Here is a 26795-nt window from a genome sequence, read left to right as displayed (position 1 = left end):
CCCTGGGCACGCGGGAGTGCTCAGCGGAGGGGGCCCCGTCGGTGGTCGTCCTCGCCGCCGTCGTCGTTGCCAGCTGGTGAGGGAGAGACCGGGCACCAGCAGGAAGCCCCAGTGAAGCCGGCTCTTTCACACGCCGTCCGGCTCGGGGTTGTCGGAAGCGTCCCCGTCCCCGGGCCCAGGCCTCGTCCCCGGGCTCAGTGCGTTTTTGGCAGGGGCGTCACAGAAGTGACGCCGAACCTGTCTCAGCGCCGTCAGACCTCGGTTCTCGGGATCTCCCACCTCGAACAGCTCGATTCTCGACCAGGTGGTTCACAGACAAAATGTCTCGGTTGTCCAACAGAACTTCAGTTCCTGACCGGACAACACTCGCATGCTGTTACCGGTACGATCGGTCTCGCGCCTCTCGGGTGCCAAACAAAGCGGATCTGGTTTGCGAACAAACCGCTCCTTGAACAGCCTTCCGGAACGAATTAAGTTCCAGCGGAGCCGAGGTCCCACCAGATACGGGACCAGGAGGCAGCGGAGGCTGGCCTGGCCCTCGCTGGGTGATGCCATCTCGGACCACTTGGTCGAGGTGGCATCTGCCAGCTGTCTTTACTGTGAAGCCGCCGTTGTCCCCTCTGTGATTAATAACTCCTTTGCGGGGGCGGGGGGGCACTTCGAGACCATGTAAACTTTCATTTGCCAGCTTTCCCACCCAGGACGTTCCCTGAGATACTGTGGTGGCTGCAGAAGGGGTTGCTGCCAACTCTCCGTTCTGACAAACAAGACGGCCCAGCCCGCGTGTGTCTAGGCCGGGCCGCAGTCACCACCTTCTCTGTCTCTCTGTGGCCTGCAGCCAGCCCCACCGAGCCGAGGTCCTCGCCGTCCCCACCCCCCAGCCCCACGGAGCCCGAGAAGAGCGCCCAGGAGCCCTTGAGCCTGGCCCTGGAGAGCAGCAAGGAGAACCAGCAGCCGGAGGGACGCTCCAGCTCCTCGCTGAGTGGGAAGATGTATCCCGGCAGCCAGGCCCCGGGGGGCATCCAGGAGATGGTGGCCATGTCCCCCGAGCTGGACACGTACTCCATCACCAAGAGGGTCAAAGAGGTTCTCACCGACAATAACCTTGGTACGGGCTGGTGGGGGGGGCGGGGGGGTGCCAACGCTCCTACTCTCCTTGAGAACAGTGCCCTCGGTGAGCTCCCAGGGCGCGGGGTCCAGCCTGCAGGCGCCCGTCTGCCCTGGCGCACCCGGGACCCTCCAGGAGGCACCCGACTCGGACCTGGGCCCCTAGAGAATTGGATAAAACAAGCACGTGAATAAAATCCACCCAGGCCTCCCAGTCACCATCCAGTTTTTATGTACCCTTGACATACTTTCTGAACACACACAGAATATGTGCGCCCTGGGGTCTTCTTCCCTCTTTTCCACGTAGGTGAGACCGCGCGCGCACACACACTGTCCTACAGCTTGCTTTTGGGAACTCACTCTGCAGACACCCTTGCACGTTAGGATAGCCGGGCCGCCTGCGTTCTCTCTCACTGTTGTCAGGAGTTTTAGACCAGGAGGCCCATGCTTCCCACCCAGCTGGGGGGCGTTCTGGCTGTCCCCGGTCCCCCGCCCCCCTGAAGCCGTGTCCAGATGCAGCTCTGCATCCCTAGGCAGGCACACTGGGGGGCGGACCCCGCCGAACCAGACGCTGTGCACACTAAAACTTTGGTGGAATCTGTCGAATTACGGCCCAACAAGGTGACTGTAAAGCACACGTGAGGTTTGCAGACAATCCCAGGGACCCCCTAGGAGGGAAGGACGTCTGAAGTAGGAAAGTGTGTTTGTTGGTAGCCGCCTGCCCTCCACCACCACCACCACCCCCCGCGCAGCCCTCTGTGGTGCAGAAAGATCCCCTCTCAGTCCACGCTGGGTGTGGGCTCCCCCGTGTCCCAGTCAGTGGAGACAGCCTGGGTTCTCCGCTCAGCCTCCCCCGAGAGCGCCCCGGCCAGGCCTGGGGTAACGAGGCCCCTCCTGTCCCCAGGGCAGCGGCTGTTCGGGGAGAGCATCCTGGGCCTGACGCAGGGCTCCGTGTCTGACCTGCTGTCCCGGCCCAAGCCCTGGCACAAGCTCAGCCTGAAGGGCCGGGAGCCCTTTGTGCGCATGCAGCTGTGGCTCAGCGACCCCCACAACGTGGAGAAGCTGAGGGACATGAAGAAGCTGGAGAAGAAAGGTGAGCACCGGGTCCTCTGGGTCGGCCTCGGGTTTTCCCATTGGAACTGTACCTGGCTGTGACCCAGACAAACCCCGGGCCCCGGGGGTCCGGTCTGAGCCTGGTGTGGGGCCACAAGGAAGAGCAATCCCACAGAATACACCTGGAAGCAGTTAAAATACTCACTGCTTCCCCCGTGGAAATTCCAGTGCCCCGTCTCCCTCAGTGCCCTAGCACACACCCATGGCTCCTGGAAAGTCTTCGGCCTGCCCCACTGCCATGCCCCAAACGCGCCTCTCTGACCCCCCCGTCCTCTGCATCAGCTCCTTGATGTGTAGTCGCGGGCACACCCCCCTTTGCCCGTTACCCAGATTCCGCACAACAGAGCAAGATCGGCCCAGCCAACAAGACTCGGGCCGGGGGGGCGTGCCGTGAAGAGATGGCAGGCTCTCTCATTGTCCATTGTTATCTTCTATCCCTGAAGAAATGAGCCGGCGAGCGCCTGCGGTGTGCCCACCCAGTCCCATGCTGTGCACAAGGGATTCCCGGACCTTCCTTAAAAAGTTCAGGGTCCAGTTGGACGATGGGGTTCAAGGAGTTGACAGTCGTCACCCAGGGCACCCCAGGTGGTGCATGAGGAGAGAGAGCCCCCGGTCCCACCAGGCTGTGAGGGACACGTGGGCCAGGGCCAAGGCTGGGCTGTTGGCTCTGACAACTTGGCACTTGAGGACCTGGCCCACCGCTTTCCAGCTGTGTGACCTTTAGCAAGTCACTTCCCCTCTCTGTGCCTCCTTGTACTTCATCGGAGATTAAGAGTCAGTAGCATCCACCCCACAGCGTTACTGTGAGGATAAGTGAGACCCTCATCCCTCTCACCCTCCCTTCTGAAGTGGGCTTCCCCCCGCATTTTGATTTGAGGTTGAGATGCATTTGTGGGGTTCCCTGCCTCTACCCCCAACAAGACCTCAGTGAGTTTTAGCGACACATCTGAGAACGCCTCACAGCGCCCTTTTTTGAGCATTTCCTATGCGTGAGGTGTCCTGCTAAGCCCCCTACATATGTTAGCATTTTGGGGGCTGATGCCAGTCCTTAAAGGCAGGTCGGGCTGGCAGGCAGCTGTGGCCAGGTGCGAGCCTCAGCCACGGGGCGGGGAGGGTGTGGAAGGAGAGCAAGGAGAGAGGGAGAAGGATGAGACCGGGAGCTCAGGCGCCAGGTTTGGGGCACACAGGGCTCTCAGAGGGGTTGGCTGGTGCAAGGTCCAGCCCCAGGAGCCTGACACTCCTGCTGCCCCTGGGGTTGGTGGGGGTATCGAGGTGCCTCTGGGCAGGCTCCTCTCAGCCCTCCCTCCCCCACGCCCGCCCCAGCCTACCTGAAGCGCAGGTACGGCCTCATCAGCACCGGCTCAGACAGCGAGTCTCCAGCCACCCGATCCGAGTGCCCCAGCCCCTGCCTGCAGCCCCAGGACCTGAGCCTCCTGCAAATCAAGAAGCCCCGCGTGGTGCTGGCGCCCGAGGAGAAGGAGGCCCTGCGGAAGGCCTACCAGCTGGAGCCCTACCCCTCCCAGCAGACCATCGAGCTCCTCTCCTTCCAGCTCAACCTCAAGACCAACACCGTCATCAACTGGTTCCACAACTACAGGTAGGGCAGCTGGGGAGGGCCCACGGGGCGGGGAGGGCAGGCAGGGTCTTGGCCGGCTTCCTGAGCAGCAACTGTCTCTGGTGTCCATGTGGAGCCGGAGAGGAGAGTCCACCTGCATGTTCCAGGGGCGGAGAGGAGGTCTCTTGCTCCCCAAAGGAGGAAAGGAAGGAGGAGCCTGGTGGGGTGGAACACTTGAAATCTCTCTCCACAGCCCAGCATGGGCCTCACACAGACCTGAGTTCAAGTCCTGCCTCAGCTGTGTGTGCTCGGGCGAGTCGCTGTACCTCTCTGCGTCTCGCCCCCATGTTATAGACAAGGAACCTAACACCCGGCAGAGCGGGGTCAAGGACTCTGTGGAACACAGGAGGCATGAACACAATGTGAAGTACTGCTCGTTGTCTGGCTTAGGGCCAGAGCCCGCCAAACATCAGATAAAGCAGGCTCTTAAAGACTTACAGCCTCCGTCCCTCCCCGGGGTGCACAGGGACGTCTTCACCTGTTCTGTTCCCCACAGGCCTGAGCACTCCATTAGTACCCAGAACATTCGTTCAGCCAGAGGCTGGAGAAACGGGGGTTCAGAACCAACATCCCTGCCCTTAGGGAGCTCCAAACTGTGCCCCAGATAATTTTACTACAATCTAATAAATGCTGTAAACAGGAAGAAGTGGAGGTCGGGGGAAAGGGAATTCTGCATCCTGGTGAAGAGTTTACAGAAGAGGTCGCAGGGGAGCTGGGTTTGGAAGGGTGAAGGAGTTGGCCCCAAAGAGTGAAGAGAATTGCGCTCCCAAAGGAGACCCCTCTCAGAAAGTTTTCATGACGGAAGAGCACATTAGTTCATTTGGGAAAGGTTTACTGAGCACCTACTCTGTTCCCGGCACTGAAGAGAACAAGACAGAGTTCTCACCCTTGCATCTCTTACAGACCGTCAGGGAGGGTCCCTGTTGAACAGCCACTCCTGATAGTGTATCGTTACAAATGGCAGTGAACTCTGGGAAAAACAAACAACAGGATGTGTTGAGAAAAATTACCAGGGTGGCCCTGTCGTAGATTTGGGGGGCAGGAATTGCAAAGACTAATTTATACTATAGTATGAATGACTATTAGCTTCATATTTACTTTTAATCTATAGCTTGGAAATCCAAATCATGGAGCTGCAGGCATTGAGCCATATGAAACCTGCAGGGCTGCTCCTGGCCACAGCAGCTCTTCCTTTAGCAGGGACTGAGAGAGATGGCAGAGTCCCTGTAAGGTGGACAAGGCCACCTTTGTGGAGGGACTGGGGGCTGAAAGAGAGGGAAGTGAGCGAGACAATCCCTCCCAGTCCCTCTAAGCCCAGGATCCTGAGGCAGCAGGAGCCAGGGAGGCAGGAGAGTGTAGCTAGACTGCTAGGCTCAAAGCCAGACCGAGCTGCCCGCTGGCTCTGTGATGGGGGCTGTCCCTGTGTCTCTCTGAGGCTTGTCCTGTCTGCCGGTGGGAATGGTCATGGTAATGTCCCCTCCTAGGGCTATTATGAAAAACAAATGAGGTGACCTACACAAAGCACTTGGCCCAGTGCCTGGTACATATAAGCACCCATTGTTGTGATGTTTATAATCATTAGAACAGTTATTACTATATATCAATAACACATACTTTGTTATTCATATAAATGGGCAGAAGGCTACAGCCCTGGAGTAGCCAAGGGAGCCCTATTGCATGATGACCCTAGATGAGTCCTTTGGCCCCTCTGGACCTCATTTGCTAAATAGGAAAATAATGAATGGGCTTAGACCCACTCCTGGCCCTTCCTGCTCTGAAGCGTGGTGGGTGAGACTCGGTTTCCCTCCCACAGCAGGGAGACTGTGGAAGTGAAGAGAAAGCGGGTGCCAGACTAGAATTCGGGGCACCAGGACTCTGGTCCCAGCTCTGCCCCCTCGTGTGCTGTGGTCATCTGGACAAGTCACGCTCTGTGCCTCGGTTTCCCCTTCTGGGCCGATGTCTAAGGGTCCCTTCAGGAAAGGAGCAGGGACTTGTCGCCACAAACTAGACCTGCGTTTGACTTGGAGAACGCGCGGTCCGACAGAAATGCGGTGCGAGCCGCGTGAGTCACTCACAACTTTCCAGTGGCCACGTTCTCAAAAGTAAAGGAAACACAAAAGTTCATTATAGTAACATTTTATTTAGCCCAGTATATACAAATGTAACCATTTCAACATTTAGTCAATATAAAAACTTGATTAATGACAACTTTTACTCTTCTTTTCTTTTTGGGGGGGACGAAGCTTTGAAAATCTTACCTTTACGTCACATCTTAACTCGGACTAGCCGCATTTCAAATGCTCAAGAGCCGCTGTGGCCAGTGGCTACTGTACTGGACAGTGCAGGTTTAGATCATGGGCTTTGGATCCAACGGTCCTGAGTTCAAGTATTTGTTCTGCCATTTACTGGCTGTGTGACCTGGGGCAAGTCACTCAACCTCTCTGAGCCTCGTTTTCTCCCCTGCACCCACCTTGTGGTATTATGGAGGGGACTTCCTAAGATGCTGCATGTGGAGGAGCTTAGTGCCCAGCGAGCCCCCAGGGAAGTGGGTGGGTTCAAAATGCCCTTCTTGTCCAGTGAGTCCAGGGCTAGCTGGTTCCACCCCCCCCCCCCGACCCCCTCGCTCACCGCCATCTCTGCCCCAGGTCCCGGATGCGCCGGGAGATGTTGGTGGAGGGGACCCAAGATGAACCAGACCTCGACCCCAGTGGGGGTCCCGGCATCCTACCGCCGGGCCACCCCCACTCAGACCCCACCCCGCAGAGCCCCGACTCAGAGGCTGAGGACCAGAAGCCTCCCGTGAAGGACCTGGAGCTCCGGGGGGGTCCTGAGGAGAGCACCACACCCCTCCCCGCCCAGGCCCAGGCGCAGGTGAGGGTTAAGCAGGAGCAGCCCGAGGACAACGCTGAGGAAGAGGCGGGCCGCCAGCCCCAGGACTCAGGGGAGCTGGACAAAGGCCGCGGTTCTCCCGGAGAGATGCGCCCCGACCCCCCGGGCAACGACGGATGCCCAAGAGTGGCCCCTGGGCCCCTTCTTCCGAGCGGGACCGCCCCAGACTGCCCCTCACTACAACCCCCACAGGAGAGCAGGGGCGGAGAGCGGCTACACCCGGACCCTATGAGTTTTAAGTCGGCTTCAGAGTCCTCGCGCTGCAGCCTGGAGGTGTCCCTGAACTCACCCTCGGCTGCCTCCTCCCCAGGCCTCATGATGTCTGTGTCACCGGTGCCCTCCTCCTCGGCCCCCATCTCCCCATCCCCACCTGGCGCCCCCCCTGCCAAAGTGCCGAGTGCCAGCCCGACTGCCGACACGGCCGGGGCCTTGCACCCCAGCGCCAAGGTGAACCCCAACTTGCAGCGGCGGCACGAGAAGATGGCCAATCTGAACAGCATCATCTACCGGCTGGAGAGGGCCGCCAACCGGGAGGAGGCGCTGGAGTGGGAGTTCTGAGGGCAGGCAAGGGACTCGCCCAGCGGCCGCCCTGCCCCCAGACGGTGCGGGGGCCCAGGAGGGAGGAGCTCAGCCACCCAGGCGTGGACAGCGACGCTCTGCCGTTTACGTTTGTTGCCGTAACCCCAGTTCTGTCAAGTCGTGTGTGAGCAGGTGGGGCAGACGCCGCCGCCGCCTCCCTTCAGCACCGCCTGCCCCGGGGGCACCCGCCTCCCCACCCGGCCTCTCTGCACAAGGCAGAAGCCAGGAGGCGCCGCATCTTCTCCTGGAAACTCCAAACTCTTTTAGAAAAATAAATAAATATTTATAGACCTCTTTTAGATATTTTAATAAAGGATCCTTTGGAATTTATTCCCAGCTGATGCTGTTTTGATATCACAGAGAGTTATGAAATCAGGATGCCGTCACAACTGTTGCGAGTATACACTGAAGTTGTGTCGTTTTTGCCGCTAGATGAGATTAAAAGAAGACAATTGTTCAAAGCCATCACAAAACACTCTAAGACCGACCAAAACTTAGCTAACCTTTGACCCACGGTTTCTCCCCCACGTCTGTCTCTGAGACACAGCACGTTGCTGCTGCCCTCCCGGAAACCGTGCTGAGAAGAGAAAGTCCAAAAGACTCTAAATGGAAACCTCGATGCCCTTGGGGATGTGTTTCATTCTGGCGGTCTGTTTTGCAACCTCGGTAACACAGAACGCCCCGTGCTGTTGTGAATGCTGCAGAGACGTGGGCTGTGGCCCGCTGCCCCGCCTGAGACGTGTGTTTCGCGGCACAAAACGAAAGGCCCGCGCCCCCCCTGGTCAGGAACCCGTGGGCCACGGAGGTCGGACGTCCACCTCGTCCCTGCATGGACAAGATGTGTTTCCGGATCCTTTGGAAAGCCAGGCTTGGGGGCCGGTGATTGGAGGATGGCGCTTGAGCCAGAGTGACCCCGTTCCCCGCCCTGAGTCGCGGCCACGGTGCGGAAGTTTCCCTGCTGGTTTTCCAGAGCAAGAGTGTGGCCGCCGTCATCTCGATTTTGTGTTTTAAGAAAACAGCAGTGTCAGTCACCTCACAAGCGCCCGGCGCCAAAAAGTAGGTTCGTCGCACCCGAGAGCCCAGCTCCCCTTCTCACCACCTCTCTCGCGCGGGCCCGGAGCCGCTTCCGGGCCGTGCGCGCAGCGCCGCGAGCAGGCCAAGGTCGGCGCAGCCCGACCGCCACGGCCCCGCTCTCCCAGCCCGCCCTCCTGCCTTCCAACTCGTGACCTTTTGGGGAGCAAATACTCAACGTCCCCCCAACTCAGAGAAGCCTTTCCTCCAGCATCTCCATGGTTTCGAGGTGGAGAGTCCCCACTCTGGACGCAACAGCCCTCATACCGAGTGTCCTGTTTTTCTTTCCCATCCTTTCCCAGTCTCTGGGAAGGCTGCATGGGGTGCCTCCACGGCCGAGCCCACATGGCGACGAGAAGGTGGCTGTATGTAACTGGTGCCAGTCCTCTGCGGGGGGAGACGGCCGACTCGGGCTTCGGGGATGCCGCCAGCATCTTGCAGCCAGGCCAGGGAAACCCGGTGACCAGAAGGGGACAGCGGAGGGCCGTTCCAGAACACTCAACTCTCATGCACCCAGCCCCGGCCGCAGCCTCCACGCCCAGCAGTGAAGAACAGCGCACACCCTGCGGGAAATCTCCTTTTCCACACACCCAGGCTATGCATTGAAGAGTTTTCCACTGTATACATTTTTATCCAGATGAAGGTATTTTTATATTTTGACAATAGGAAACAGTGACCAATTTTCAGAGTCATCAGATCTGGAACAAACAAGACATCTCCTTTCAGTCACCACCGCCCTGTCGCAACTCAGACAACCGTGGGGGAACACACCACTTTTTACCGCGGAGACCCACGCACCACTGAAACCCAGGCCGACACGCAGGCTGCGATCCCCGGAGAGCCGAGGCCGGCTCCTGTGTGGCGGGGTCTGATGAAGCACTTAGCAGAGTCTCTTGAACGCGGAGGAGATCCCGTCGTCCTCGGAGCTGGCGGACCCTGGAGCAGCTCCGCCAGGGTCACGTCCCGTAGCGGTAAAAACACAGCAAAACCCACACAGCCGTTTCTGTCAGAGAGTGATGAACTTTGTTTAAAATTTAAAAAAAAGGAACACGTTCTGTAAATGCGTCGCTCAATACAGAATTGTATAATAATGTCTGGGTGTCCTGCTTGCTTTGTCCTGGAGCCGGGGTGCAAGTTGGGGGCCACAACTGGCCCTCAGGGGTGTTTTATAAAATGGTGTTTTTAAAAACTGGGCTTTTTTTTATTAATTTGCTACCATTAAAGTATGGGGGAAAATTGTATAAAAATTATAGTCACCGGCTTCCCTGGAATACCATTAAGATCTGGCCACAGCGGACCTCCCTTCCACCATGACGACAGCCGGCCAAGGAGTGGCTGCCACTGTTAGACAGGACGTGTGCCCGTGACTTGCCTCGGCGCCCACCTGTGCCGCCCGTCTGGGTGCTTGGACATCTTGGTGGGCGGCTGTGCTGGGGGCTCGAGCCAAGGAGGATGGAAGAATTGGAATCCATCTTCCACCGTGAGCAGGGTGGGGACAGGTTAGACCCTGGGGCCAAGTAGTCAAGACCGTGCCCTGTCCCCAGAGCAGTGGCCACAGGCGGTGCCCCCTCCGTGGGGTGTGAGTGGCAGGTGTCCCAGCCTCCTGAGCCCAACACCACATCACCTTTCTTGGCTGTGTATCTAGGGCCTCAGTTTCCCCATCTGTGAAATGGGGGTGTTGCGGCAGCCCGCTCAGAAAGTCAGTGTGAGGAAGGGTCACGCATGTGAGACACACAAAAGTGTGTGGCATCCCTGTTCTCGTGTGTGGGGGTGGGTCCATTCATCCCGTGAGGATGAGTCCTCTCTGTGCATCAGCCGCAGGAGGTCTGTTCCCTTAACCAGTCACGTCGGAGCGTCCCCGAAGTCCCCGCAGTGGCATCCAGCATTACTCACGATGAGCCAAGGCCACGTGGTACCCCGAGACAGACCTCTCCTCTGTGTCTGGAAACCTTCCGGTTGCCCAGTTTTTCCCCACACCCTCGCAGTGGGAGCTGAGTGATTAATTGCCTCCCCCTCGGTTAGGGTAACTAACTGCTCCAGGCCCGGCAGGACGGCCCCCCGGGATGCCTGAGCGCCCCCACCAAGCTGGGGGGGTAGCGGCGAACAGGGGCAAGGCCCCACTGGCCCGCAGGCCCCCAGCTGGCCCCCAAGAGTGGCGTTTCAGGCAGGCCCAGCCTGTAGAGCTGGCGGGGAGGATGGGGGCCGAGAGTGCAGGACGGCAGGCCGGACCACCTTCAACGCCAGCTCCCCTGTTGGGGCCATGTGACCCCGGGCCGATGTCCAAACTGCCCTGGGCCTCCGTGTTCCAAGCTGTCAAGTGGGGAATGAGAGTAACGGCGCCTTCCTTATAAGGTGGTTGTAACAACCTGAATGAAGTGAAGCCAGAGGCTGGCCCTTTGGACCCTCGGTTGACAGCCCTGGAGAAGGTCAGAAACCCCCAGGATGTGGCCCCGTGGTGTAGGTGGGGGCAGGAGTGGAGGGGGAACTGCCTCTGATGCACACCAGCCCCCTAAGAACCTGTGGAAGCAGGTGCCCCCGGCCTGAGAGCTAAAGCTCCATTCTGGCCATCATCAGCTTGTTGTTGACCTGGCGCCCGCAGCTGCTGGCCATCTGAGGCAGGAAATGCAGCAAAAACACAGCAACGTGGAGACCGGGGTCTGCGGGGGAGCAGGGGGTGGGGGGGCTGGAGGAGAATGGGAGCACGGGGCAGGCGTTGCAGGAGGCGGCAGGTTTATGTCAGGACAGGGGAGAGCAGAGAGCCGAGCTTGGGCAATTTGGCAGCTGTTCATCAGGTGCTTAGTACTTCAGGAGTACCTACTGTGTGCTCAGTGCTCCCCCTGGAAACACTGGGGGCCATGAGAGCGTGAGCCTGGAGTCCAGGGAGGCTTCTCGGAGGAGGGGACATCTCAGCTGACACCTGAAAGACAACAGGAGTTGGAGGAGAAGGGAAAAGAGGAGGGCGGAAGGAGTGGCAGGCAACACGTGGGACAGAGACAAGAACATGGGCGAACAAGTCCAAAGAAGGCCGGAATTCGAGGTGAGGGGAGAGGGAAGGAGAGGGACGAAGGCCAGCCCCCGAGGCCCCCGGGGCGTGGCGGGAAACACGTCTTTCCCGAGGGCACTGAGGAGGGCACTGAGGCAGGAAGCTGCTGTGGCCAGGCCTGTGATTTTAGGCAGGTTCGAAGGTTTCCTCTGCCTGGGGAGGCGGTGGCCTGGGGAGGGTGGCAGGGCCCGTCGTCACCTCAGCCCTGAACCTCAGGCCTCCGTGGTCCTCGCTTCCCATCTGTCAACAGAAGACATGGCCAAACCTGTAGAGGATGTTTTACGAGTCTGTGTCACATTGAGGACCCGGGCCAGGGAACAAGAACTCAAACGCTCCTGAGAAGAACAGTTTTGCAGCTTCTTCTATGCATTTGAAATTAAGGAGGGAATGTAAGGAAGATTCCACGGAGGTGGGGGAAAGCCAGGCAGGGACTGGGTCACAGGGTAGTTAAGATTAGGTGCTCTCTTGAGGGGTAACGTGTCTGGTATTTCAAAGGTGGATTCACCTCGATGCACAGGCAGGCTTGTTGGAAGCAAAGATAAACCCTCACCAAAGACATCAAAGGCCTGGGCGCGACCACCCCCCATGACCTTCCCAGGTGGGATTTCGATCAGATCACCCTTTGGGGTGACTTTCTGTAGAACCTGCCGCACGTCCCTGCCCTCGTTTCCCTCCTAGTGAAGCAACTAGAGTTGCGTCAGCAGCCCTGCCTCCTCCCACGTCCTTGTCTGTGGAAACTCGGACCTCAGTGGCTCATGACCGCTGGGGCGATTATCCAGGGATCGTTCCAAAGGCCGGGCTCTCCACCGCCAAGGAACAGGGTGCGCGTCGCTCCAGAAACCGGGCTGCCTCTGCAGGCTCCCGGGAGGCTGCAGCCGCCGCTGCCCCCCCGCCCCCCGCCCCCAGACCCAGGAGCAGTGGGCGCTGGGCAGGGAGCCGTCCTGAGGAGTCTTAGCCAAGGCGACTCCTCACTCTGGTGGGTTGCCCCGTCTGCGTGGGAGAAAACCATTGATCTCTTTAGTGGTCTGTGACCTTCTCCAGCCTCCAAGGGCCGTTGAAAGCACTGGCTTTGAACTCAGCCTGGCCTGCCAGGTTTGGTGGTCTCCACTGTCGGGAAATCTGGGGCCCTTCAGTGAGACTCAGTTTCCTTATCTGTAATGTGGGTATGACCGTACAAGTATGTACCTGTATTTGGTATCTATGGCTGCATAACAAAGAGTGCTAGAACTCAGTGGCTTAAAACAATAAACATCTCTCTGGGTCAGGAATTTGGGAGTGGCTTCACCGGACGTTGCGGGCTCCTGGGTCTCTCGTGTGGTTAAGCCATCATCAGCTGGGCCAGAGGCCAGTTCCAGGGCTGGAGGATCCGCCTCCAAGATGGCCCCCTGGCGCGGCTGGCAGGCGGGTGCGGGCTGCAGGCGGGGCCTCTCCAGGGGGCTGCTTGAGGGTCCTCACGAGGCGGCGGCTGAGAGTGAGCGGAGCGAGGCAGAGGCTGCGGTGTCTTCCGGGACCTAGTCACTCCACAGCGTCCGCCTGGCCACACAGTGTGGGAGGGGACTCCGCGGGCGCGGGGACGCCAGGAGCCGGTTACCACACTGCCTGATAAGTGTCTTTGAAGATTAAATGAGGTGTTTTTTTTTTCAAGATTGCATTTTTTTTAGAGAGGGGAAAGGGAGGGAGGAAGAGAGAGAAACATCGACTGGTTGCTTCTCGCACAACCCGGGCATGTGCCCTGACTGGGAATCAGCCCACGGAGCCACACCATCCAGGGCTAAATGAGCATTTCTCAGTCTGTGCTCCTAAAGCCCCTCGTTTCCTACTCAAAATGGAGCTTTCTGGGCCCTGCCCCAAAGTACTGACCCAGAATTCCTGGAGCCCGGGCCCAGGGATCTGCGTTTTTAAGAAGCATCTCCAGTGACGAGACCTCCTAGGCCTCAGTGAATGGGAGGCGGTTCTGGTTCATCTCCGCGTCTTTGGCCCCGCCGGGCGTGCGAGGCCCTGGGCTGGATGCTGGCGGAACGCGAGAATGGGAGAAGGAACGACACCCACTGGGTCTCCTGCATCATCGGGAACCGGTGGGTCGGAAGCGCTCGTGATCTCCTTAAAGACGAGCAAACAGTTTGTGGTGGGGGAGGGGCAGGCCCAGGGGCAGCCTGCAGAAATCCAAGGCGGGAAGTCAGCCGGGCTGCAGGACACCGCACCGTCTACCTTGACTCGTTCGTTCCCTCTCGGAGGCCACCTCAGACCTTAATCTGCTCCCCCCAGTTCCAGATGCCCAGGACCCTGACTGCCCAGCTCGTGTCTCGGGACCAACTCCTGCCCCCGAGGCTAGACAGGGAGAAAAGGATCACGGGGGCTGAGGGGCAGAGGACGCGGTGGTCGGCGGCTCGGTGCTGGGCGCCGCTGCGGGCCCTGGGAGGGCGGTGTGCGGGGAGCAGGCCTGGCCGGCTCTCTGGAGTGCCGCCCTGGGGCCTGGGCGCACTGCCCTGGGCTGTCTCGGCCCCCAGCTAGGGCAGCAGTGGCAACAGGGGCCCAGGACACTGAGGAGAGGGCAGTGGCCCCAGCACTCAAGGGCTTTCAGAGCTGCGCCTGGCCAGAGCAGCCACGGCCACGGCCCCGCGGACGGGCAGACGGAGCCAAGACTGCCCTGAACCCTCGGTCAGGGCCGTTCGACTGTGCTGGAACCCTGAGACAGACAGCTCACGCGCCGCCTCTTAGAAAGTCTTCATCAGAAAGTACAAAACCTGCAGCTGGGCTTGAGCAGCTCATCAAATCTTACCGCCCTGGAAGTTTCATTTCGGATGCGGCAATTTCAGAAACTGGGACAAACTGCAGGGCCTTTTGCATAACAAAGTCTGTATGAGGTGAAGTGAGGTGACCCGGGGAGGGGTTGGCGAGGGTGGACAGTCGGCCCCAGGTCTGGTGGGGGCGAAACAGCCCCATTTACGAGCAGACAAGGTGCAGGGCCGGGAGCAAGTCCAGGCGAGTGCTGCTCTTTCAGCGCTCGTTCCCTCTCCACGCAGGAGAGCCGGGAGGGTCCCAGGGGAAGGGTGAGACGCAGCGGCCCCCCGACTGCTCCAGGGGATCCCGCTGCAGCCCTAATCTTCACCCCACTGAGCCCACAACAGCCCTGGCATTGGTCGCCCGCAGCCACACTCCTTAAAGGGAAAAGCTGCCGTCACTCAAGCTTATCCATCAGGAAGTCCGTGGCTGCAAATAACAAAAAAAAAAAAAAGGCTCCCAGGAAGCTTTAAACAAGGCCATTTATTCCTGCAAATAACAAGCCGTCCAGAGGTGGGGTTGATTCAGAAGTTCAAGGATGTTTCCAGGTGTGTGCTAAACTCGGAGGAGGACGCTTTTCTCCGAGTGTCCTATTTCATGATCACAAGATAGCTGCCATAGCTCCAGGCCTCAGGCATAACTTTACCTTTTTAAAACAATGAAGAGCTCTTCTTCTTGTCTCCTTTAGAAAGCAAGAAGTTGCTTCCACTCACATGGCATTGGCCAAAATTGGGTCACAGAATTCATTCTTTAGCAGCTCAAGTTTAGCTAATTGCTTCAAGTCAAATGGGAGAGGCACAACTGATTGAGGGGATTTTTGTTTGCTTTGTTTTGTTTTAGTCCTCCTCCTCCAAAGATATGTTTTTTATTGATTTCAGAGAGAGAGGAAGGGGGAGAGAGAAAGAGAAACATCAGTCGGTTGCCTCCTGTACATGCCCTGACCAGGGATTAAACCTGAAACCTAGGTAGGTGCCCTGACTGGGAATCGAACTCTGAACCTTGCGGTGTACAGAACAATGCTCCAACCGAGCCCCTGGGCCAGGGCTGAATCTGACCAGCCGTTTCGGGTGCAAGGGTGTTGGGCAGCCAGCACATAACCTCTGGCCTGACAGCCCCTCTTCAGGCTCTCACCCCCTGCCCCGCCTGGCTTCTCAGAACGTTCCTTCTGAACCCAAAGACCCCCTGTCCCCCCTGTTGGGGGGACGACAATGTTCCCTACTTTGTCATGCTCCTGGGATGTGTGAGTCCTTAGACACGCGCCCTGAACACGTCCCCTGGGTCAGGAGGAGACGCTCAGCTCGCTAGCTGGTGGGCACACAGCACTCAGGGCTCGGCTGGCTCGTCTTCCTCTCCCGGCTTCAGCCGGGGCCAGGGAAACATTCCAGCCCTCCGAAGGCCAGCAGGTGACCCCCCTCCCTCTTGGAGCTGGCCGTCTCTCGCCTGCCACTTCCCCATTCCGCGCGCCCTGTGGCGGCTGTGGTCACAAGTGCCACAGGGAGTGCTCTGACTCAGCCTGCGCAGGGAGCCACTTCCCCAGCCCCCGCCTGTCAGCTGTGGCCCCAGGAGAGGTGGAAGGAATTACTCAGCGCGTCCTGGACGTGCACGAGTGGCATGATTCCCGGACCCTGCTATCTTTCGTTTCTTGTTCTTGAACGTGCTCCTCGGGCCGAGGCCTGTGGGTTGCTCATCCTGAGCCATCCTCTTCAATGTGCATGATTTCCCCAGCGTGACAAGGAAGACGTGTGACCCAAGCTCTGCTAGTCCATCGTGATGGCTGGCCTCGGGCCAGCCCCTCCCGTCTGTGGTCTCCCGTTAGCCCAGGGAGTCTGAGACAGCGACAGCACGAGAGCCCCTCATCCGCCCGGCTCATGGCAGACACCACAGTAATCGCAGGACCGTTCCCTCTGAACTAGCGTCGGTGCCCGAACCCTAACTGCAGGCCCCCCCGGGCAGCCCCATGAACTGACCAGGAAGAGCCAGCTTTTGACTCTTCCATCTGCCGTCCTGGACAGTCCTCCCAATGGTCAGGCCTTCGGCCCAGCTGACTTTCTAACCCTCGCCCTCCCCTCTGCCTTCCCTCCCCTCTGGGAAGGGGCCATGTGACCCCATCTCCACTTCCCGTATTGCTCTGGGAGGGTCTACCCCTCCTGCCCAGGGTCCCAGGGGTCCCGCTCCTGCTCTGACACTTTCTGGCTGTGTGAACCTCTGTGAGCCTCCGTGTCCCCATCTGTAAAGTGGGGCCAGCGCCCTCCAGAAGAGGTGGCGAGAAGTGCCTGGCAGAGCGCCGGCCGTGGAGGGCACGCGCACCCACTGGCCACTGGTCCTGCGGGGCCTGTCCCTGTCCTTGGCTCCGTCCCTGGCTCTGCCGGGCACGCCAGTCCAGGATTCTGATGGGAAAAATCACATGGCCAGCCATTACTTGACAGACTTTTGATTGTTTTATTTTAGCTTTTACAATCCCCCGTCCCAGGCTGCCTGACATGTCTCCCCTCACCCAGCTCTGAAGGCAGCCTGACCCCACCTTGTGCTTTGGGGATGGGGGCAGGAATGGGGGTAATTCCCACCAGCCCCCCCCCCGCCCCCATGGAGACCAGGGCACAGTACCCTTAGAGCTTGTAAACCTGCACCAGGACTGGGGCCACCACCTCGCCCACCAGCCAGGTCTGGGCGGCTCCTGACACCCTGCCGACCCAGGGCCTGTGGACAAGAGCCACAGCCCCCCCCGCCACCACCACCACTCAGGACTCGGGAACCAGGGACGGGGCCACACCGAAGCCCCACAGGCACCTGCCCCGAGCAGGACTGGCCTGGAGAAGGCAAAGCACCCGGTGAGATTCTTGGGATGCCCTGGTTTCCAGCCAAGATTCCGGGCCCTGTCCCGGGGACGTCCAAACTGTCCTCTCTCGCCACCACCCCAGCCAGGCCGAAAGCCTGGCACCCTGACCTTTCTCAGCAGCCAACAAGAAACAGAAGTCATGAAAATGCCAAGCTTTGTAGCTTAAAAACACCTCAGTATCAAAAATTAAATTAAAACAGGAGCCCGTCACCCGAGCCAGCAGCAAGCCCGAGACTGCAGGCAGCCAGCGCCCCCCGCTCGTCCCGAGCCCCAGGGTCTCTCAGAGACAGCAGGAAGGGGTCTCGGGCCACGTTTGTCACCAAGCGGGGTCATCTTCTGGAGAACAGAGGTCGAGGGGAGGTGTCCTCGGGGAGCCCCCAGCACGGGGCACGGAGGACTGTAAACATGACTCAGCCCCCAGAGTCTCCCTGGACGAGGAGCAGCCACCGTGGAGGTGAGAACGATGGCCTCACCATCCATCGGGAAACCAGGGGTGGAGGCGGTCCCAGCAGCCACGCACAGCCTCACGCCTGCTGCTTAGCCCCATGGGATCAGCACCTGGCCCGTCCTGGGCGGGGAGTCAGCCGGTGGCCGCCCCTCCCCAGTGAAACCTGCTGGAAAGGCAGCTCAGGCCACAGCCGCCTGGCCAGGCTGAACCGGGTCAGAAGCGCTCCCGCGAGGTCTCGTCCCAGGGAGCGGGGGAGACTGAGGGTGTAGTTGAGGACTGTCAGGAGCACACGTGACGGCCACCACAGGAACGCAGACAGGCTGGAGGCTGCAGGGTCACTGCCGCACCAGGAGTGCCACCTCAAGGCCTGGCCGAGGCCCAGGGCAAAGTCCTGCCTGGGCCCCACGCCAGCCAGTAGCCCTGGGGACCAGGCGACCTCACCATACCGGTTCGGCATTAAAACCTGCCGTCGCCTCCTCGCCTGCTGCTGAGGGAGCAAAAGCAGGTCCCGCCCAGGAGTGTGGCGCGCCCGAGCCTTCCCTCTGTCTGTGTGGAGGCCCCGTCAGGGACCAGGCTGACAGGGCACTTGCCTTCGGGCCACAGATCCTCGTCAGGCCCAGTGGCTGCAGCCAGGACCTGATGCCAGCAACAGGCCTTTGCTGGGTGATCGGGCTGGGGCTGGGGCTGGGGTTCCAGCCCTCAAGCTTCTGGAGGCTCAGCCAGGCCCCTGATTCTTCCTAGGAGGTACTATGGCCTCCTCCGAGTCCTAGAGCACCCCTCTGAGTCCAGCATCTTCTCAGAGCTTAAGTCCCCTGAAAACAGGCCACACGGGGGCCCCGGTTTTCCTTAGGGCTTGGCCGTGGCTTCCCTGGGGCCCAGGCCCCCAGTCTCTCAGGGCAGGCCCGTCAGGGCAGGGCCTAGGGGCAGAGGCCCTCCAGAACCGGACCACTGGCTGGCGGCCTCGCGGCTGGCTTTGACCCCTGCCCCTCAGCACAGGCCCTCCCCCCACCGCTTCAGGGCTGAGCCCGGCTTCTGAGCCACTGGCTCCTCAGGGCCCGGACCTCCTGCCCGTACCGCTCGTGCAGCTGAGCGAAGGAGGCCGAGTCCAGAGGCCCGTTGGGCGCCGAGGCCCGCCGGCGGGGTGGCAGTGGCGGGGGCTCGGCGCCAGGCCGGGCCCGGGTGGAGGCGCCTGTGGAGGCGGCGGGCGTCTCGGCGGCGCTCCAGACCGCACAGCCGTTCTCCTTGGGCAGGAGGGCGCGGGGCCGGCGCGGTGGGGGCGGGCAGCCCCCAGCCCGCATGGCGGCCAGCTGCCGCTCCAGCTCGCGCACCACCAGCCGCAGGTAGTCGAAGCTGGCCCGGGACAGCGCCTTCACCCAGCCCTCCATGGCGGCCTGGCTCTCGGCGGCCAGAACGTAGGTGCGGACCCGGTCCCCCGCGAAGCGCACGGCGAAGGCGAACTCCTCCGCGGCCTCCACGAGCTCCACGGTGCAGCCCTCCAGGATGATGACGCCCACGGGCTCGCGGCTGCCCGGGTCCTCGAAGTAGAAGAGCATGTTGCCCCGCAGCACGAACCAGCGCCGGTGGTAGGCCGCATGCCGGCCGCCCTTCTTGTGCAGGAAGCCCGCGTTGTCCACCGGGGCGTCGCAGGTGGCGTAGGCGGCCAGGCTGCGCTCGTTCAGCTTCATGGCGGCCGGGACGGGCCTGCAGGGGGCTCAGGGCCTGTCCCGCCCCAGCCCAGCTGTCACTCAGGTGGTCGCCACCACCACCAGGTCACCCAGCGCCTCCCCCGACCTCCCAGCCACCCTTGGGCATCACAGAACTCAACACCCCTCCTTCACAAATGAGGAAACTGAGGCTCAAAGAGCAGAAGCAACCTGCCCAGGCTCACACAGCTCTTCAGGAGCAGAGCCGGGACTCGGGACCCTCCTGCATCCTTCTCCCCAAAACAACGTCGGGGATTCCTGCATGCCAAGCATTTTATGTATCTTAACTCATCCTGCAGCGAACCTCAGTTGGCAGGAGGTAGCCTGACCCCCATTTGGCAGATGAGGAAACAAAGCAGAGGCTAGTCATGCGCCCAAGGCCACAAAGCAAGTTGGGTGGAGCTGAAAGTCACACCCAGGCCTCACTTCAGGCTCTGCTGGGTCCCTCATCCCTGGGGACCAGGTGGGCCGACCTTGTGTCGTCCCCTTCAGGTCCCGGCTCTAGTTTCATAACTCAGCGTGGATCTGCCTGCCCGTGAAATGACAACAGGAACAGAACCTGTTTCAAAGGGTTATAGGGACTTCATTCATCCAACAACGAGGCACCCACTGCGTGCCCGGCACTGTCCCGGCCACTAGACAAGACGGAGAGGGTCGCCGCTGCCAGTGAGGCTGACGCTGATGCCAGTGGCCAGTGAAGGGGGCAGACAAGTGACGGAGGGACAAAATGCGTCTGCCCGGAGGTCCGGGCTTCACTGCTGGAAGAAAGCTGATACGGAGAAGGGGTCAGGAGTGTTGGACTGTAACGGGGTGAGGGGGGTCAGGAACGGGTGCACTGAGAAGGTGACATTTGCGCAGAGCCCTGAAGGGGGCGAGGGAGGGAGCCCCTGGGACATGCCCGGCAGAGGGAACAGCAAGCGCAGAGGCCCTGCCGTGGGAAGCTGCTGCTGCTGCGCTGGGCGACCAGCCAGAGGGCCAGCGAGGCTGGAGCAGGAGGGGGAAGGGGTGAAGTGGCAGGTCCAGACAGACAGACAGACAGACAGAAAAGCCTGTGGTGAAATAATCCAGAAAAGGGGCCCAGAGCTCAGCCCGCAGTTACAGGCAGGGGGTGGGCAGACAGCATCGGGTACTCAAAGTCGAAGAGTCTCGCTATGCACCTGGCTCAGTGACTTTTCCCACTTTCCCCAAGGAGCACATGGCGGGGCAACAGAGGCCAGGCAGGGCTCACTGGGAGGTGGTACGTGGGCCCCTGACGCGACCACACCTTCCCCTGGGATTCTCCACGGCCACTGTGAGGGCCCGCCTTGTGCTCCTGCTTCACGGCCTCGCTCTATACAGGACAGTCGGCACATTTTTCAGAAGACAAAATAATGTGAAGTCCCTGGAATGCAGTAGGTGCTCAGCCAACGTTCATTCCCCAGCCTGCGTGGCGCCTTGCTCAGGGCCTGTAGGAATGTGGTATATGCGAGGTAGCTCAACCGGACCCAGGGTGGACAGGGTGGTTGCTCCCAGCTGAATTCACCTCATCTCACCTGCCTAGGCCATCAAGGATGGCTTCTTGGAAGAGGCACCACACACTGTGATTTCATAGCTGAGGCCAGCCTCTCTTGACCTAGGAGCAGATCAAGGCCAAAGACCCTGAAGGCTCAGGGTACTTAATCCCTGCTCTGCCTCTCTGACCTGTGACCTCACACAGGCTACCCTCCTCTGAGCCTCAGTTTCCTCCTCTGCAAAAGGAGACTCGTGCCTCTCCCCCCCCCCACCGCCCCCAAGCCCGACAGCTGCATGCAGACCCCAGCCCCACTCGGCACAGGAAGCGCCCACGCTGCCTGCCCCGTTTCCCTCCTACCTCTCAGGCCACCGCTCGCCTGCCCGCCCTCTGCCCGGCCTGCTCTTGGCTTGCTCTTCTCTGGGTTCAAATGTCAGCTCTGTCGTGTCCAGGCTGTGTGACCTCAGGCAAGCTTTAAGCCTCTCCGGGGCTCTGTTTCAACATCTGTAAAGTGGGATCATAAAAGCACCGAAGTCAGTGTTGCTGCGACAATGACACAGTGAATTAATTACACAGAAGGCGCTGGGCATGGTGCCAGGCACGCAGTACCTGCTCAGCAGTGACAGCTGTTGCCACTCGGCCTCCCCAGGCGTCCGGCTCAGCGCCCTGTCTCAGCAAACAGCCCTTGGCCTGTCTCCTCACCCCACTCCGACCACTGATACAGTCCAACTGATCTCCTTCCGACCTCCTCCCAATCAGTGGCCTAATCTCTACCCACTGCCACCTCCCCATTCTAGGTCCCCATCATCGCTGGACTAGATGGCTCCAGGGGCCTCCACCCCCCCTCTCCTTGTCCACGTTCTTCAGGTAAGAGCCAAGCCCCTTCCAAGGCCCCTCCCTGGGCCCCACTGAAACCCATCCCCCACAGAAAGATCCTGTTTAAAACCAAACGCAGCCACAGCCCTCCACTGTGCCTCCTTCTCCCATTACAAAATTCAGTCCACCCCCGGGGGCCTCCAAGTCCCCTCCCCCTCGCTCACCCAGCGTCAGCCAGCCCGCCCGCCCACACTCCCTGCTGCTCCTCAAACCCAGCAGGCCCATCCTGCCTGGGGGCCTGTGCCCTGGCTGCTCCTCTCAGGGGAGCATCCCCAGCCACCCCGGACACGAGACTCCCCCGGCCCCTCTTGGGCACCCCAGCCTGAAATTACCTGGGTCGCGTTCGCCTGTTCTAGGAGGGCAGAGTTGTTGTTTTTTGCCTGAACTCCATCCCGGTGTCCGCTCAGATACCTGTAGAATGAGTCAAACAGTCGTCTCAGACCTCTCAACAGCTCCCCCAGAAGGAGAGTCCCTGTCCCGTGTTAGTAGATGTGGAAACCGAGACACAGAGAGGGTAGGTGACCTGCCCAAAGGTCCAGTGCTGTGCCCAGAATTGCACGCTCCAGACGAGTGGCCCAAAGGGGCTCATCCTGGGGTGGCCCCACCCCATTAAGGCCAAAGAAAGAGCCATTTCCCTCACGCTCAGCAGCCCTCCTCCCCTCACCGCCCAAACTGGGGCTGGCCGGGTACTAGGTCACCAGTGACACAGGAACCTGCTCTGTCCATGGGCCCTGCTTCTTCCATCCTCAGCAAGGAGGAGCAGGGCAGGGCAGGGCAGAAGGGGGAGGAGCAGGGGCTCCAGCTTCTGGGAGGGCCTGCTTCCTGCCTTATCTCTCCCACTCAAGTTGCTTAGTAAGTCCAGAGTCCACTGTGACTGCGGGCGCCGCTACTGACTCACAGCCCGAGGCCAGGCAGGAGGCTGTAGGGCCCCCCCGACCTGTCCCCCCGAAGCCCCCTGGTCCCAAGGTCACGCTCTCCACCAGTCCAGGCTGGAGGGCCCTGAGAAGGTCACTTCCCTTCTCCAAGCCTCAGTTTCCTCATCTGTCAAATGAGCTGTGGAGAGGATTCAATGAGCCAAAACGAGGAAAGCCCCACAGCCAACTACGGGTAAAGCACCAAAAATACCGCCTCTGTGCGTCGGAGTTTTCACCACCTCACCTCTAAAGTGAAAACATGAGCATGCACCCCCTCTGGGAAAGGTTGAATAAGTTAGTCCTAAAGAGGCAAATAATTAGCTCCAGGCCTCCAGGGACAGAGCTGGCCCAGAATGGAGCACTCGGGAGAAACTGACATGGCATTCTGGCACTCAGTTCCAGGAAAGAAACCACCGCACAGGTCCTAGGGCTGAGTCCAGCGGCCACAAATGTCCCTGAACGGCGGGGACGGGGGAGAGGGTGTGGCGGGCACGGGGATGAAAAGCAGGGGCCCCAGGGGCGCTCCCCCACACCTCTGGGGTGGAGGCAGCCCCACGCCCCTTGTAAAGTCTGGATCTCCAGGGGGGGCCCCCCCGCTCCTAGCAGCCCTCTGTCCCTTTGTGTGTCGTGTGGGGAGCTCTTGAGTTTCCTGGGGGACGGTTAAAGCCCCAAACAAAGCGTGGATGCCAAGTGGAGGGCTCGTCTCCAGAGTTCCCAGCAGCAGAGGTCCCTTATGGGGCGGGGAAGGGGCAGTTCATCGGCCAAGTTCGCCCCGGACCGCCGGGAAAATCACTGCTGACTGGCAGTCGCAAACAGGTTTCTGCCGCCGCCCGCGAGACCCGAGGCCCAGGGCGGCCCGAACCGGGGTCCGGGTCCCCACGCAACGCCGCCGCTGGGCGGGCCTTACCTGGAGGCGCGGCCTAGGGCAGAGGCGGCTGGACGGAAGGCCCTGGGCCGGGGGCAGCCCGGCCATGGCCCGGGACCCGCACTAACAGTGGCGGCGGCGGCGGCGCTTTGTCTCCCCGGCGGCCCGGCGGGCGCAGCCGCGGGAGGCCGCAGCTCGGCTGGAGGGAGGCGGGGCAGCCGGACAGCCGGGGACCCGCGGGCGCGCCTCTTTAGCCCCCAAGCTCATCCCACCCCCGGATTGGCCGCCCGGCCCGGCCCGCCCGCAGATTCGCCCCGCCCCTTGGGCCCCGCCCCGAAACCACTCTTAAGGGGACCGCGACCCGTTCGCAATCTTGAGTGACGAATCTCAGGAAAGAGGACGGAGTCCCGGAGAGTCAGCCGGTTTCCAGGGCTAAGGACAGCGGGGAGATTCGCCCGGAGACAGCAGCGGGGTCCTGAAGTCCTGAAAGGACTGGCGTCCCAGCCCTTCCCCGGCTAGGGTTGCCAGATTTAGGAAATTTAACGCCCAACTCAATTGAAAAATAACTCTACATGCTGAAAATTTGTGATTTATTGGAAAAAAGAAAAACTGAATACAGGACATTTCGGGCGATCTGACAAAGTCAGTAGAGGACTGCAACCCTGGCTCTCGCCCCAGGGGAAGAGGGAAAATTCTGGAGGGCCTTGGAGCAACACTCACCTCTCTAGGCCTCAGTTTCCTTATGTGCAAAATACAGGCAGTCAAGGTACACAAAGGCCATGGCACACAGTAAGGTGATCTCAGCAAACCAATCGCCGTTCTTTTTGTTCTGCACAAAGTAACACAGGCCACCTCCTTGCTGCTTCCTCCTGGCCACCTCCAGGACTCAATCAGTGCCCAGTCCTGGCCCGAGGGCAGGAGACCAGTCAGACTGGTCAGCACCATGTATTCCATTGTGCAGCTTCTCACTAAGTGCCTACTGTGTGCCAGGCACTGTGGCTGAATCAATCAACAAACCGCGCAAATAAGATGAGCTCTATAAGCCGTGAGTGCCAGGAAGACGATGTGCCGTCCATGGGGTGGAAGGGCTGTCAATGCCATTTCGGACCAGGCGGCTGGTCAGAGGAAGCTTCTCCGAGGAGCAGGGACCTGAAGGAACTGGAGGGGGGAGCCGTGGAGATATCTGGGGGTCTCCCAGGCAGAGGGAACAGCAAGCGCCGAGGTCCTGAGATGGGCCGTCCCAGGCCTGTCCGAATGAAGACGAGCCCTGCTGGCGGGGCCGGAGCCGGATGAGCAAGCGCAGGCATAGCAGGCGGAGTAATGTTCCGTTGCGCAGACGGGCCACGTTTTTGTGTATCTTAGCACCCGTCCATGAGCATTAGCTTGGTTTCACCTTTTGGCTGCTATGAGTAGCCAGGCATCCCTGTGGCCGGAACTGTAGAAAAGAGACAGTGATTCACAGGGCCTGGAGAGAGGAATTTGAGAACCAGAACTGGGTCGTGGCTACGTTACCTAGTCCTGGTGATGTTACCTCAAAATCGTGTCTCGAGTCCGTCACTTCTGCATTTCCACCGCCGCTTCCCCATCCCAGGCCACTGGCCGTATCTCACCAGGTGAGCTGCCCCAACCTTCTCTCCGGTCTCCCTTCTGCCGCTCCAACTCCCAAACCCCCGAACCCAATCTCCGTGGAGGGATCCCAGTAAAACTGAAATCAAGCTCCGGCACTGTCTTGCTCAAAGGCTTTTCCAGATACACAACTGTGCCCTATCGGGCTGGTGCTCTAACCAAGTGAGCTACCCAGCCAGGGCCAGAATACAAGTTAACAAGACAGGCAAGCACATACATTTATTTGCACAGCAGCACTACTTACAATACCCAAAAGGTGAAAGCAACACAGATCTCTGTCCATGGACAAGTGGATAAATGAAACATGGTACGTCCATGCAATGGGATATGTCTCAGTCATAAACGGGAATGAAGCCCTGACACCTGCTACAGTGCGGACGAATCTCAAAAACGTGATGCTGAGTGTGAGGGAAGCCAGACACACAGACTGCATATCGTATGATCCCATTTGTAGGAAATGTCCAGAACAGGTAAATCCTTAGATTCAGACAGCTGACTGGCAGTTGCCAGGCACTAGAGGGAGGGGGAAATGGGAAGTGAGTGCTTAATGGGTAGGGGGTTTTACTTCCGGGTGACGAAAACGTTTTGGAACAAGATAGAGGTGGAGGTTGCATAGAGCATTGTGAATTCATTTCAAAATGGTCAATTTTTAAAAAAGATTTTGTTCATTCATTTTTAGATTTTGTTTATTCGTTTTTAGAAAGAGGGGAAAGGAGGAAGAAAGAGAGGGAGAGAAACATCCATGTGTGGTTGCCTCCTGCAGGCCCCCCACTGGGGACCTGGCCCACCACCCAGGCACGTGCGCCAACTGGGAATTGAACCTGTGACACCTTGGTTTGCAGACCACCACTCACCCCACTGAGCCACATCATCCAGGGCAAAATGGTCAATTTTATGTCATGTGAATTTCACCTCCATAAATTAGTTTTTAAGTGGCAGCCAAGCGTTCCTGCCCTCCCTCACCAGAGGGGAAAAATAAGGAAGCAACACTCACGCGGTACATTAGACGAATGATGGATTAGCCATTTTCACTACGAGGGCCACAGAGAAGGAAGGCAGCTTTTGAGTAAAGACCCGAGGAAATGAGGGCAAAAACCATGCAGATATCCAGAGGGACGCGTTCCCAGCACAGGGACTAGCAAGGGCAAAGGCTCAGAGGCAGGAAGCATGTCCAGGAAGTTTGTGTGGCTGGAGCAGAAAGAGCAAACGGAGAAAAGAGGTGGGAGCAGGGGGGCCCGTGGGCTTTTCTCCAAAGGCTCCGGGGAGGAGCGGGCCCCACGAAGGCGATGAGAAGACGCAGATGGTGAAATAGGTCAAAAACCAGGACCAGCCAACTGTAGGCAGTGTCACTGGGTTTGAAGACCCCGTGCCTAACCTGTGAGGCCCCCCAACCACCAGTGAGAAGGTAGGTCTGGGAGTGCAGGGAGTTCCGTCTGCTTTGCTCTGTGTGGCACCTCCAGTGCCTGGCACGGCGCCTGGCAGACAGCAGGTACTGGATGACCGGGACATGCGCGACTCAGGGCCTGAGCCAGTTCCTCCCGGGCAGGTGCCCACAGGACCTGTCCTCTTGCATCCGGACCTCGGCCTCCCCACCCTTTCTAACGATCCCCCACTTCGTTCAGCCACCAGCAGGGGAAGGCAGTGCTCCAAGCTGGGGTCTGGGGCAGCATTTCATCCCACAGTGGCTGTCCCACCCCCAAAGTGGCTAGGACCAGCCAGCCCCAAGGAGGAACTGAAATCACCCTCCGCCACCAACACCCAGCCCAGGCCACACAGGCTGGGAGGGACAGGGGGAGGTGAACTGTGGGAAGGGCCAGATCCCTTCATGGGCCTTCCTCCC

General features: G+C 59.7%; 2 protein-coding genes across 4 annotated transcripts in view; one reads left to right on the top strand and one right to left on the bottom strand.

The window, feature by feature from the left end:
- CUX2 (cut like homeobox 2) overlaps positions 1-9433 on the top strand; it is a 218648-nt gene extending 209215 nt beyond the window's left edge. For both annotated transcript variants that reach the window (XM_045846220.1, XM_045846211.1), the window contains 4 exons: positions 839-1108; positions 2012-2200; positions 3544-3817; positions 6481-9433. In XM_045846220.1, the coding sequence (XP_045702176.1) occupies positions 839-1108; positions 2012-2200; positions 3544-3817; positions 6481-7282 (1535 nt within the window). In that variant the 3' untranslated portion in view covers positions 7283-9433. The remainder of the gene's footprint in view (positions 1-838; positions 1109-2011; positions 2201-3543; positions 3818-6480) is intronic.
- Positions 9434-16936: 7503 nt separating this feature from the next.
- Positions 16937-23596, bottom strand: PHETA1 (PH domain containing endocytic trafficking adaptor 1). 2 transcript variants are annotated; one of them, XM_045844653.1, is made up of 4 exons: positions 23372-23596; positions 21883-21961; positions 21035-21178; positions 16937-19201 (listed from the first exon to the last, which is right to left on the bottom strand). In XM_045844653.1, the coding sequence occupies exon 4, from the start codon at positions 19165-19167 to the stop codon at positions 18496-18498; it is 672 nt and encodes a 223-aa protein (XP_045700609.1). In that variant the 5' UTR covers positions 19168-19201; positions 21035-21178; positions 21883-21961; positions 23372-23596; the 3' UTR covers positions 16937-18495. The 2 variants fall into 2 exon arrangements, with proteins under 2 accessions (XP_045700609.1, XP_045700617.1); XM_045844661.1 differs by lacking the exon at positions 23372-23596 and adding an exon at positions 22249-22273.
- Positions 23597-26795: the final 3199 nt, after the last annotated feature.

The sequence above is a fragment of the Phyllostomus hastatus genome, unplaced genomic scaffold (assembly GCF_019186645.2).
Source record: "Phyllostomus hastatus isolate PE091 unplaced genomic scaffold, TTU_PhHast_1.1 phas_contig_1162, whole genome shotgun sequence".
Taxonomy (NCBI): Eukaryota; Metazoa; Chordata; class Mammalia; order Chiroptera; family Phyllostomidae; genus Phyllostomus; species Phyllostomus hastatus.
This window is presented reverse-complemented; position numbering and strand designations above follow the sequence as displayed.